Source organism: Chroicocephalus ridibundus, chromosome 7, assembly GCF_963924245.1.
Source record: "Chroicocephalus ridibundus chromosome 7, bChrRid1.1, whole genome shotgun sequence".
NCBI lineage: Eukaryota > Metazoa > Chordata > Aves > Charadriiformes > Laridae > Chroicocephalus > Chroicocephalus ridibundus.
In genome coordinates this window covers 47087417-47100580 of record NC_086290.1, presented here as the reverse complement: position 1 = coordinate 47100580, position 13164 = coordinate 47087417, and the positions used below count along the sequence as shown (strand labels likewise).

Below are 13164 nucleotides of genomic sequence, written 5' to 3'. Positions count from 1 at the left end.
TGACCTACAAATAAGAAGAAAATACTTGGATGTGGTTTGTCAGGAGCTTTATCTATGTCTGTCTTCTTACTCCAGCTCATCTTCAGAGAGGTGCTGCATGAGTGAGGGTGGGACAGGGAGGGGCAAGCACTGGTAGGGTGAAGAGCTGAGGTCCAGTTTATCATCCTGTCTCCAAGGAGGGCCAGGAACCAGGAGTAGCATCTCAGGGAAGTATAGCAGGAGTTCTGCCCTGGTGCATCTTTGGAGCAGCTGGTACCTTAGATGTTCTACAATGGATGTGCAGGAGAATATATGATTTTTTGCTTCCCAGTCACTTGCTAGGCCTGCCTTCCATGAATTTAATGTGTTCTGGAACCAGTTTATACTTCCCCTTTGCACTGTGGCATTGAGTCCACCCTCTGTTATGTTTGCTGTCCAAAAAAGACTTCTTGCTGTTCTTAAACTTATGGCAGGACCATTCCAATGCTCATTTGTCTTTGTCTTGGGGAAAAACAAGACTAATCTTCCAAACTCACTTCTCTTGTATCATTCATGACCTTTTATGCCTCTTATCCATTCTTGTTGTTCTGCCATGGTGGAGAGTTGTTTCCTACTGAAGTTGTCCCTGTAGCAAAGCTCTCCTGTACCTCTGGTTGCCCTTGCCACCCTCCTCCGGAGGTTCGGGTACCACACTGTCCTTTTTGAGATGGATTAATGAGAAATTTTTGTCATTTTGGAGACGGGTAAGATGTGATGCCATAATATGTTCTGTCTTCTGTTCCAAATAACTACTAGCACATTCTTAAACTTCTTGCTTCTCTTGAGCGTGGAGCTGAGGCTTTTTGAGAGCTTCACGGTGACTTCAAAGTCTTCAAGATTTGGCGTCCGGTTTGTACTGAACGGCTCCATGTCAATAGCTGGAGTTACGTTTTGATCATCTCTAAATACTTCTCATTTATTAATACTAAATTTCATACTCTATTTTTATCACCCAGTGTCACGAGATCCTTGGCAACTTTTTCCAGACAGCCGCAGACTCTCCTGGATAATTCTGTATCACCAGCGACTTTGTCACCAAATGGCCCATTCCCTTTCCAGGTTGTTTGTGAATGACCTGACTGGTGTGTTCATGTGAAAAATGAACACTTCTTCCTACTTCAGGCCTTGTGCCAGGCGGCAGTGAGCAACAGCCAGGGGAGGGTTCACATTTTAGGGGTTGTTAATAAACACCAGCTCAGGCCTCCACCCAGAAACCAACCGGTCTGATGCCGAGTGAGCTAATCTTTCTAACTGACAAGTGATAAATGAAATGGTTGAACAACTGGTACGTACTTTAAGGGAAGGAAAAAAGAAAAGAAAGAAAATGAGAGAACAGAACAGTATTAAAATAAAAAACTGTTACTGTCACGAAGTACAATCATAATTTGAAGTTCTCCTCTCTGTTTTAATCTACAAATATTTACATATCTCTATACATATAGTATTTTATATTTTTATTTACAATAATATGTAAAGATATATTATAAAAATAGTTTAGTAGAGCAATGGCTGGAACACCTGGCAGCCTCCCCCTTGCTGCAGAAACTCCCCATTTGTTTCGCTGGCAGTCGAGCCCCGTGAGAGGCACAGCCCTCCATCCTGGAGGAGAATCACAGAATGGTTTGGGTTGGAAGGGACCCTGAAGCCCACCCAGTGCCACCCCCTGCCCTGGGCAGGGACACCTTCCACCAGCCCAGGTTGCTCCAAGCCCCGTCCAACCTGGCCTTGAACCCCTCCAGGGCTGGGGCAGCCACAGCTTCTCTGGGCAACCTGGGCCAGGGGCTCACCACTCTCACAGCAAAGAATTTCTTCCTCACGTCTCATCTAAATCTCTCCTCTTTCAGTGTAAAACTGCCCTCCCCTCGTCTCATGGCTCCCCTCCCTGATCCGGAGTCCCTCCCCAGCTTTCCTGGAGCCCCTTGAGGGACTGGAGGGGGCTGGAAGGTCTCCCCCCGGAGCCTTCTCTTCTCCAGGCTGAACCCCCCCAGCTCTCTCAGCCTGTCCTCACAGCAGAGGGGCTCCAGCCCTCCCAGCATCTCCGGGGCCTCCTCTGGCCCCTCTCCAACAGCTCCATGTCCTTCTTAGTTGGGGCCTGTGGAGCTGGACACAGTGATGACCTGGGAGCTGCAGCTGACCCCGGAGCTGCCACCATCCGCTGGTACTGGCGGTTCCTGACGGCCACTCCTGTGACCTGCTCCTCCGCAGTCTCGTTTTGCCAGCTGTTCCAGCCCCATTAGCCACTCCTGTGCTGCTCACAGCCATCTTTGTTCCTCACCGCCGTGATGCGAGTGACAGCCATGGCTCTGCTGGTGTTATGAATAATCGTTATTTGAAATGCCCTGCCTTGTTTCACCACTTGGGTGCCAGAGTAAATGCCGTAGATGAAGCAGTGAGGAGGTCGCACAGGTGCTGCCTGTAGGTGAAGCCTCCTGGGGTTATTCCTCACCTCTCTGTGGGCTTCATTAGGCTCTTGCTTCCTTTGCAGACACGTGCGCAATGGGGCGGTGATTGCACGCTGCAGCCAGCCTGAAATCAGCTGGTGGGGCTGGCGAAACGCTGACGACGAGTATCTTGTGACATCTATTGCCAAAGCCTGTGCCTTGAACCCTGGAGTAAAGGTACCTGGTGGCATGCCGCACAACGGGAGCAGCGACGGCAGCGAGGCCTGCGATGCCGACTTCGGTGAGACAGCTCGCTCCCTTCCCCTCTCTCCTAAACGTGCAAATTATTCAGCGCTTCCTACACCTAAATATTGCTGTGACAACGCAAGGTTTAAACCTGGTCTTCAGATGCATCGGCTGGGCCCTGTCACACCTTGACTGCGGTGTGTGGGACGGGTCTCTGGGCTCGTACGCGGCTGGTGTTGGGTGGCACTGGAGGCCTCTCGTAGGAGGGAGGGAGATGCTGGGAGCTCAGTCCGTGTCTGTCTCTGCAGACTCGTCCCTCACCGCATGTTCAGGTGTGGAGAACGCAGGAACTCCTCAGAAGCTGCTGATTCTTGATGCCAGGTCCTACACTGCGGCTGTGGCCAACAGAGCGAAGGGAGGCGGCTGCGAATGTGAAGGTACAGAGGGCTGAGCACATCCCAGAACGTCTTCGTCTTGGACCTGCTCTGTCAAGTGGGTCCTAGAGTGCAGTTGAGGGGGCGCAGCATTTTGCTACTCAGTTTCTGGGAGCACGTTCCCCTTCTTGCTCTTGTAAAGTCCATTATTCTGATATATTGCTGCTGACCCACAAGGCTTTTGTACAAAAACTGCCTGGAGACCAGAGATGGTGCTGTGAGGGGCCGGCTAAAGCGCGTGGAGGCAGTTGCTGCAGTGGCAGCAGCTCTCTCTGAGTGTTTTTGTCTCTGTTGTGTTCAGAGTATTACCCAAACTGTGAAGTCGTGTTCATGGGCATGGCCAACATCCACTCCATCCGCAACAGCTTCCAGTACCTGCGTGCGGTCTGCAGCCAGGTGCCAGACCCCAGCAAGTAAGTGAATGTTCTCTTGCTGAGTTTGACGCCACGTCTGTTAATGTCCTGGGGTTTTTTTTTTTCCTCCTTCTTCCTTTTTCCTATCCCAGGTTTCTACCTCAGAAAAAGGGGGGTTAAGAAAGTGCTCGCGGTGCTCGAATGCTGCTTGTTTTGATGCCTGGTAATCCAGAAGGGTTTGCAGCACTGCCATAGTGTCACTTGCTGTGTGTCCTCTGAGGGTTCCTGACATGTAGCCGTATGTGGGAAAAATTGACGTTAGGCGTTGGATTCTTTGCACTTATTCCCAGGCTGGCTGGCTCCTTTTGAACGTGTTTTAGAAAAGACTGATTTCCATTGAGGACTCAAAAAAGACTTTGGTTAAAATATATTTGGGGGGTGGTTTTGGTTTTGGTTGTGTTTTTTTTTTTTTTTTCACTGGAGAGCTAAGCAACCATTTTCTTGCTTTTTGCGCCCCTCGTAGCTGGCTTTCAGCCCTGGAGAGTACCAAGTGGCTGCAGCACCTCTCTGTCATGCTGAAGGCAGCGGTGCTGGTCTCCAATGCGGTTGACAGAGAAGGGCGCCCGGTGCTGGTTCATTGCTCCGATGGCTGGGACAGGACTCCGCAGATTGTAGCGCTGGCAAAGATTCTTCTGGACCCTTACTACAGGACCATGGAGGTACCAGTTGTGCTGTGCTGCTAGTTCCTGGCTGTTAAAAGGCAGCTTTTGGCTTGGAGTCTATGGAGAAAGGAGCAGGATCGCATTTGGTGATAAGCATTGTGGCATTTCAGAGCTACTGTTGTGGGTGTCGGGTTTTTCCATGTTCTGTTCTCGCCTGGTTTTGGTGAACTCCTCTGCCCAGCTTGGAGAAGTACTGTGGTAAATAACCTCTTGTGTTTAAGGTTTAGCTGCTTCCCTACTCTTAATTGTGCATCTTCTCCAAGCTGTTTCTTTTCTAGAAATAACAGCTGCTTGTGTTTGGAAACCTCTGACGTTCAGGTAGCTTTGCTCCCAAACCAAGCACTGCTGCACCCTCCTTTCCCTTCAGGAGTCCTGGGTTTGCCTGGCACTGCTGGCAGGTGGGGCTCGGCTTGTCCTGCTACGTGCATACAGCAAAGTGTCTGTAATTAGGGTTTTTTTTCTTTTATTCACAGGGCTTCCAGGTGCTTGTGGAATCAGATTGGCTGGATTTTGGTCACAAGTTCGGGGATCGCTGTGGTCACCAGGAGAAGGTGGAAGATCAGAATGAGCAGTGCCCAGTTTTTCTCCAGTGGCTGGATGCCGTTCATCAGCTTCTGAAGCAATTTCCTTGCCTCTTCGAATTTAACGAAGCTTTTTTGGTAAGAAATACACATGCAAGCATCTCTTTATCCCTCGCCAGTTGTGAGCAGAGGCAGAAGAAAGGCCGTGATATTTTACAGTGTTGTAGTTGAAAGAAAAAAAAACCAACAACTGAATTCTTTAAAAACGGGGAAGTGTCCGAGTAGTGCTTGGGCTCTCTGCTGGCATTCTTGACATTCCTTCACTGTGTGGGTCCAGCCCTGCCCTTCAGTTGCGGTATTTTGACCTGGTTCTGTGTGTGCGTGTGTGTGTGATGCTTTTGCTAGCCTCTGTTTAGCTGCCTGCAATTTCCTCCTCCTCCCAGCGGGTACTGCAGGCCCGGAGTACCGAGCAGATTGCACAGCGATGAAGGGTTTATATTCTCTGGTTTCTTTGCATCACTCCTTCTCCGGGTCCCTTTCTAGCCCAGTGAATTCAGATACCATCAGCAGCACTGTTTTGATTAAAAGCCTGATTGTGATATCTTGGAGCAATATGACTCTGAAGCATTTTAAAAAAATAAATTAGGGAAAAGATAGCTATTAAGCTCTCTCTTATCAAACAATACAGGTTAGGGCCATAGAGGGATGGGTATGGTATCAGTTATGAGTATGGTATTAGTTGGCTGCTGCTTTCACTTTAAGTGATTCCTGTTACTGTCCCCTGGCTGTCCTGCCCTGTGTGGCAGACGGGACAGCAATCAGGTCACCAGGTGGGTAGGAAGTGCGTGAGCCATCCCAGCGGAGCAGAAGACGTTTCCCCTGTAGACAGGAGACACCGTTTCCCAATGGCCCTGACAGTTGTTCCCCCTCCGATGCTGCAGGTGAAGCTGGTACAGCACACGTATTCCTGCCTCTACGGGACCTTCCTGGGGAACAGCCCCTGCGAGCGAGAGATGCACAACATCTACAAGCGTACCTGCTCTGTGTGGTCCCTCCTGCGGGCTGGCAATAAGAACTTCCACAATCTTCTCTATATGCCAGGCTCGGAGCAGGTCAGTAGAGCTCCTGGCCCAGCTTTCCAGGCTTTCCGCCTGCCGGGTACCAGGGACTGGGTAGGGAGAGGTTGGAGGGGTTTCCTTTTGCATTCATCTCTCATTGTCAGTGGTTGTTGCAGGTGCTGCACCCAGTGTGCCACGTGCGAGCGCTGCACGTCTGGACAGCAGTGTATCTCCCAGCTTCCTCGCCCCATCCCCTGGGACAGGATGATATGGATATTTACCTGCCCCCTGGATCTCAGAGCCAGGAGTTCAGTGGCAGATGTCTGGACAGGTAAGAGCCTAGAATCCCCAATCCTGGGTTGCCTCCTCCCCGCAGGCCTTCTTTCCCTCCTTGCTCATTGTAGTTCCTCTGCTTTACCTGTTGTTCTCATCTTTCCTGTGGAGAGCAAGAGCTCTGTAGTGTTGTCCCAGCCACTTAGAGAAGAACGTGTACGGCTCCCTGCTGCACCTAGAAAGGCAGACTGCGAAGGCCACGCTATAGTGGTGTGCGTTTCAGCTCCTGCTGCTGCACTGCCCCTCCCCACCCACACCATCATCTGTAATTAGGAATATTTCCTGTCTCTCATTTCAGTTTCAACTGAATTGAGGAAAGTTTCAGGAGTTTTTGGTTTGCGATTTGTTTGCTTTTGGGTTCTAGATTACCAAAGACAAGATCTATGGATGACCTGCTCTCAGCCTGCGACTCCAGCAGCCCGCTGACCCGCACCTCTAGTGATCCCAACCTGAATAACCACTGCCAGGACGTCCGGGTGGGGCTGGAAGCCCGGCACGCTGCCGCTGAGGGAGCTGAGCTGCACTTGGGCGAAGGCAGCGCAGTGGCTGCGGGAGAGACACGGCAGGTGGAGGAGCAAGAGGAAAACGCTCCACTGCAAGCCAGCAGCGCTTGTAGCAGCCGTGCTGAGCACGAAGGGCACAGCAGGCAACTGAGCAGCTGGGCTTCTGTGCCAGCGGGCAGTGTCTCTCTGGAGGCAGAAAAGGGAAACGGAACACACATGGAGGAAGTGGATGGTACGTCTCCAGCTCCAAATCCTTCCGGACAGGAAAATGTTGACAAGGTTTCCAGCAGTTCCGGAAAGCAGTTAGAAACCGGTCCCCAGGAACTTCTGAAGGCTACTGGCATGGTGTCCAATGGAGGAGGCTGCCCCAAGAGAAACACCTGCCAAGACATTCCTAGCCAGGAGGCCCTGGCACCAAGCACCCCTTGTCAGGACATCCCAGGCCCTGCCCCGGGCATCCCCTGCCCAGATGAAGACAGCAGCAAAGGTGATGCTGGAAGGAATGTGCCCTGCGAGGAGCCTGGCCGGCTGGGGAGAGTCCCGCTAGAGCAGTGGCACAAGCCTATTTCCCAGAGCCAAAGCAGCGAGTTCTCCTTCCTGGGGTCCAACTGGGACAGTTTTCAAGGAATGGTGACATCGCTCCCGAATGGGGAGCCTGCGCCCAGACACCTCCTCTCCTACGGCTGCTGCAGCAAGAGGTTGAGCAGCAAAGCGCTGCGGGCGCCAGGCCTGTGCCTCAGTGGCCAGTGGGCTGCCAGAGAAGGTGCGAAACCCTCAGCCTGCTCTGGCCACGTCAGCACGCATTTTGCAGGCCCCGTGGGGAAGCCCAGCCGTTCGTGGCTACCCTACCACCTGAAACAAGCGTCTGGTCCCAAGCACGTGCCGCCAAAATGTCCTTCTCCTGTGCCTCCTCTCTACCTGGACGACGACGGGCTCCCCTTCCCCACGGACGTGATTCAGCACCGGCTGCGGCAGATCGAGGCCAGCTACAAGCAGGAGGTGGAGCAGCTGCGCAGGCAGGTGCGGGAGCTGCAGCTGCGCCTGGACATCCGCCACTTCTGCGCCCCTCCGGCCGAGCCGCCCATGGACTACGAGGATGACTTTGTAAGTAACTGCCTCTCACGCCCCGACAGAGTGTATCCTCAGCAAGTTTGCTGATGATACCAAGCTGGGAGGGGTGGCTGACACTCCAGAGGGCCGTGCTGCCATCCAGCGTGACCTGGACAGGCTGGAGAGCTGGGCAGAGAAGAACCTAATGAGGTTCAACAAAAGCAAGTGCAAGGTCCTGCACCTGGGGAGGAAGAATGCTAAGCACCAGTATAGGTTAGGGGTGGACCTCCTGGGAAGTAGTTCTGAGGAGAAGGATCTGGGGGTCCTGGTAGACAGTAAATTATCCATGAGCCAACAATGTGCCCTTGTTGCCAAAAAGGCCAATGGAATCCTGGGCTGCATAGGGAAGAGTGTGGCCAGTAGGTCGAAGGAGATCATTCTCCCCTTCTACTCTGCACTGGTGAGGCCACAACTGGAATACTGCGTCCAGTTTTGGGCTCCCCAGTTCAAGAGGGACAGGGAACTGCTGGAGCAGGTCCAGCAAAGGGCAACTAAGATGACTGAGGGACTGGAGTATCTCCCTTATGAGGAAAGGCTGAGAGAGCTGGGACTCTTTAGCCTGGAGAAGAGAAGGCTGAGGGGAGACCTTATTATGGCATACAAGTATCTAAAGGGTGGGCTGAAGGAGGATGGTGCCAGACTCTTTTCATTGGTTCCCAGTGACAGGACGAGGGGCGATGGGCACAAGTTAGAACATAGGAAGTTCTGTTCAAATACGCAGAAAAACTTGTTTACCCTCAGGGTGACAGAGGACTGGAACAGGCTGCCCAGGGAGGTTGTGGAGTCCCCTTCTCTGGAGATTTTCAAGGCTCGCCTGGATGCAGTCCTGAGTGATGTGCTCTAGGCAGTCCTGCTTTAGCAGGGGAGTTGGACTAGATGATCTCTAGAGGTTCCTTCCAACTCTGAAGATTCTGTGATTCTGTGACTCTGGCGGTGCGGTGGTCCCTGCGTCCCCCCGACCCACAGCTCTTGCTCTCTTACCTTTGGAGTGGGTGGTTAAGATTGTTCCTGTGTTTCCTCAGCCCTTTCCCCTCCTGTCCACATGCGGTGTCCTCATGCCACCCAAAGGTATCCCTGCTTCTTGAGGGCCAAGCAACAGCTCCTACACAGTCATAAGCGCTTCACCCCCTTGCGTGGGGAGCTGTGGAGCCACCCACGTGCCCCTCAGAAGCACCCAGTGTGGCCAGGGCAGGGAATGCCCTTGACCCTGCGATGGAGGCAGATCTGTTGACTTTGTCTCTTTTTGCAGACATGTCTGAAGGAATCGGACGGCAGCGACACTGAGGATTTCTGTTCCGATCATAGCGAAGATTGTTTGTCAGAAGCGAGCTGGGAGCCTGTTGATAAGAAGGAGACTGAGGTACGTGTCCTGTTACAGCAGCTGTAATGCAGCAGGAGAGAATGTTTCTTTGCAGCTAACTTTGGTGGTTACGGCAGCAGAGAGTGGGCTGGAAGCAAGGCAGAGAGCAGCCACCCTAGTCCTTTAACGCATTCTCTGCTGCTGCTGTGCCCGGTAGAAGGGGGACCTGTGGGGTGGGCTTGCTCTGGGCTGGCCTGTGGTGGTCCAAAGCCACATCTCCACCTGCGCTGGTGTCTTGAGACCTGGCCATTGTCGTGTTCAAACTTAAAGCTGATGAGGATTGGTGTCTGCCCTAGGTCACACGGTGGGTTCCGGACCACATGGCCTCGCATTGTTTTAACTGTGATTGTGAATTCTGGCTGGCCAAACGGAGGCATCACTGCAGGTAAACAATAGTATCGCTGTTCCACTCTTCTCAGCCTGTTTCTCACCAAATGCCTGTCTGTGATGTTTGTTCCCTCCAGCTCCTAAGGAGAAAGTTTTAGGTCTTTCCTTTATTTGCCAGGCCTCATAAATTCCCTGCAGATTCCCATTCTGACCATGAGCCAGCAATGTGCCCTCGTGGCAGAGAAGGCCAATGGCATCCTGGGGTGCATCAAGAAGAGTGTGGCCAGCAGGTGGAGGGAGGTCATCCTCCCCCTCTGCTCTGCCCTGGGGAGGCCGCACCTGGAGCACTGTGTCCAGTTCTGGGCTCCCCGGTTCAAGAAGGACAGGGAACTGCTGGAGAGGGGACAGCAAAGGGCTACCGAGATGCTGAGGGGACTGGAACACCTCTCTTATGGAGAAAGGCTGAGGGATTTGGGTCTCTTCAGTCTGGAAAAAAGACGACTGAGGGGGGAATCTCATCAACGCTTATAAATACTGAAAGGGTGGGTGTCAGGAGGATGGGGCCAGGCTCTTCTCAGTGGTGCCCGGGGACAGGACAAGAGGTAACGGGCACAAACTTGATCATAGGAAGTTCCACCTAAACATGAGAAGGAACGTCTTTCCCGTGAGGGTGTCAGAGCCCTGGCACAGGCTGCCCAGAGAGGTGGGGGAGTCTCCGTCTCTGGAGACATTCCAAACCCACCTGGAGACGTTCCTGTGCCACCTGCTCTGGGTGACCCTGCTCTGGCAGGGGGTTGGATGGGATGATCTTCAGAGGTCCCTTCCAACCCTATGATTCTATGATTCTACATTGTTCTTGTTTCTATTTTTCCAAGGCCTTTGATCCTTAATGCCCATTAGTCCCTTTTCCGTGCCAGGCAGCTTGCACTGGAGAGCACAGTGCTTTAAGAATATACTTTAAGGAACATGTTGACGAGCCCTAAGTAAGGCTGGTACTTCGCCCCTGAACTGGACCCTTTGCACTGGCTGAAGTTTTGCTGCCGTGTTCCCAGCTCTCTGTTTACCAGTTTTCTTGCTCTTTGACAGGAACTGTGGGAATGTGTTTTGCGCTGGTTGCTGCCACCTGAAGTTGCCCATCCCTGATCAGCAGTTGTACGACCCTGTCCTCGTTTGTAACTCCTGTTATGACCACATCCAAGTGTCTCGTGCCAGGGAGCTCATGAGCCAACATCTGAAGAAACCCATTGCCACAGCTTCCAGCTGAATGCCAGACAAAGGACCTGTCGAAGCCCAGCCTTTTCTCTCGTGGGTTTGAAGGGTGACTCTGCCTCCACTGTAATTGTGAAGGCCGTTGGTGCAACACTTGAACACCAAGCTTGAATGCGCTGTCTTCAGCAGTCTTACTGTCAGTCCGGAGCAGAGGAGCTCAGATTAGAGTATGGTGTGTGTGTCCCCACTCTGGTACCAGTGGGCCCGTACATTTAGTCTGACGACCTAGGGCTACAGAGGGGATTGCGACCTCTGTCTTTTGTGGGCTGGAAAGCAATGTTTTCACAGATATTGCCTGTGCAAAGTACCCCCAAAGCAATAGAAAGGCATGTTTAGAACCATCTCCCCCTACCAAGGCAGGCTGCTGTACGAGACGGAAGCGGGCAGACTCCGGGTGGTGCCGTGTGCTTTGGAAGGGCCTCAGCCTGGAGCAGTTCTGTAGATTCTCTTTCCATGAGTGTGATTTGCGATCAGCTTGGTGAACAAGACTCATTAGCCATCACTAATTGATTTTTTTTTTTTTTTTTCTCTTGAGCGTTGAAGAGAAGTTCATTCTGGCTGAAAACGGGCCAAGCAGCTTTTGCCCGTTTTCACGCTCCGCTAGAATCGGTGAACGCACTTGACTCTGCCCCTGCCCACCCCCGTACTGCAGGGCCAGGGGAGATCGGCTTTTTCACTTCTGCTCTGCCCGTCTGCTTTGTCTGCGGTAGTGTCACGGCCTGGTGCTAGCACAGGAGTGGCACCCTGATCCTCTCCTGGCATGGAAACAGAACTCGCCGTCCTGTGTTGCTCCTCCTCCCCTTTTCCGCCCTCAGCTCTCCACTTCCTACTGCTCTTTATTATCCTGAAAACTTGATACCTTGAGGGTATAGGCCATAACGTGTTGTTTTACCTCCTGGAATGTGCTGTCTGGTGTATGTGAGGGTTTCAGTCCAAATGCTGCTATATATTTCTGTGCACTTAATGTAACCCGAAGAAGGGAGAATGAAGCATCGATACCAAAATGGGGGTGGGGAAGGACACTGGCTGACAGAGACACTATGGTCTGTGCTTTTCACTTTAGGATGTATAACCAAGCTACAGCGATAAACACGGCACGTTCAGTGGTGGAAACAATCTCTCTGACTCGCCCCAGCGCTACCTAAAATGCCTCTCGAATTTGACTTCTTTTTTTGTCTCCTGTACAGCGGTCAAAGTTCAGAGTTGCCAACTTGTAATTGCCTCTTTAAACTAGAGCAGGAATCCCAACTCATTCTAAGGAAAAGGAACTGGGTTTAGAAAGAAAGAAAGGTTTAGAAAGAAAGTGGGCTTTGGGTGGGCCTTTAAAACCCTGGATCCCTTGGGGGAGTATCCATCCTGCCTCCTTTCTAAGAAATCTGTGGCTATTAATGAGGAAGAAGGGTTTGGAAGTGGGGCATTTCTTTGCAGAAATGCAGGTTTTCTCTCCAGCTAACTGAACACAGCTGGTGTATTCTGCACCTCCTGAGACCTGTGAGGACATTTGGTTTGCTAACAAGGCAAAGTACTTGACACTGTTTGGTCTCCCCAGTTTTTTGCTAACGGTTTGTCATCTCCGTCGGAGGGAACGGAACAATGACCCTTTCCTGCACTGTGGTATGTCAGCCTCTGGTGTTGTGAATCCCAATAGTGCGAGCAAAGCTAGCATCATCGGAAGACCCTGTACTTACTTGGACTCTGCTTCTTTTCCATACTGGGAACAACCAATATGGCTTTGGGAAGAGAAGGCACCTTGCTTCAGATTCTCCCCTGCCTTGTACCTTGCAGTCATTGCCCGACATGGAAGAGTGACCCTTGGGCTGGCAGAAGAAACTGGATCCGCTCCTGTTTTCCACGTGTTGGAGTGACTGCAAGCAATAAGGAAGCCAGAAACTAGGTACTCCTGGCCCTTCCGTTCAGGCCACTAGTTCAAACTGCTTTTAGCTCTTGTGAGTTTCAGCGTCACAATGTGCTGGCCAAAAAAAACTCTAAAATCAGTTCGATAGCATTGTGACAAACAAAATGTGCTGTACAACTCAATACAGTTGAAATAAAATCTCTATATTAGTGCTGCTGTGTTTGGACCCATTCTTTCGTTTGTGGTGAATTCTTGCACGATGTTTCCCAGGCTGCTGTCACTTGCTGCCTTTTCCCTTGATTAAGGAATGTTAGGAATTTAATATCCCTTCTCACAAATAAGAGTCAAGGGGAGGACGCAACTCTGAGGCCCTCTGCTCTCTTCCGAACAAACCTGCAGCTGCCCAGCATTCCAGCCCCTTCCAGCCTCTCCCGCAATGACTCGGTGAGAAATTTTTCTTTTCCAAGAAATTTTTTGGCAGGATTCACTAGCTCTTCACCAACAGGCTTCTACCGCTTTTCCCTGGTGGGTTGTGTGTTGTGTTCCCCTGTGCAGGACGGCAGATGGGGACTGTTGTGCCCGGTCGGCTCGGTGCGCCAAGGGCAACGCAGGTCAGTTACAGTTTCTGGTGGAGCTGGAGAGAATCTTCTGGAAAGCTTGTCCGCAATTTAAAG

The 13164-nt window shown here is 51.8% G+C and overlaps 1 protein-coding gene across 7 annotated transcripts in view; it reads left to right on the top strand.

Moving 5' to 3' along the window:
- MTMR4 (myotubularin related protein 4) overlaps positions 1-12700 on the top strand; it is a 61280-nt gene extending 48580 nt beyond the window's left edge. For all 7 annotated transcript variants that reach the window (XM_063340696.1, XM_063340699.1, XM_063340700.1 and 4 more), the window contains 11 exons: positions 2504-2700; positions 2954-3082; positions 3381-3492; positions 3956-4151; positions 4628-4813; positions 5617-5787; positions 5910-6064; positions 6431-7673; positions 8929-9039; positions 9336-9424; positions 10453-12700. In XM_063340696.1, coding sequence (XP_063196766.1) covers positions 2504-2700; positions 2954-3082; positions 3381-3492; positions 3956-4151; positions 4628-4813; positions 5617-5787; positions 5910-6064; positions 6431-7673; positions 8929-9039; positions 9336-9424; positions 10453-10630 — 2767 coding nt within the window. In that variant the 3' untranslated portion in view covers positions 10631-12700. The remainder of the gene's footprint in view (positions 1-2503; positions 2701-2953; positions 3083-3380; positions 3493-3955; positions 4152-4627; positions 4814-5616; positions 5788-5909; positions 6065-6430; positions 7674-8928; positions 9040-9335; positions 9425-10452) is intronic.
- The last annotated feature ends 464 nt before the right edge of the window (positions 12701-13164 follow it).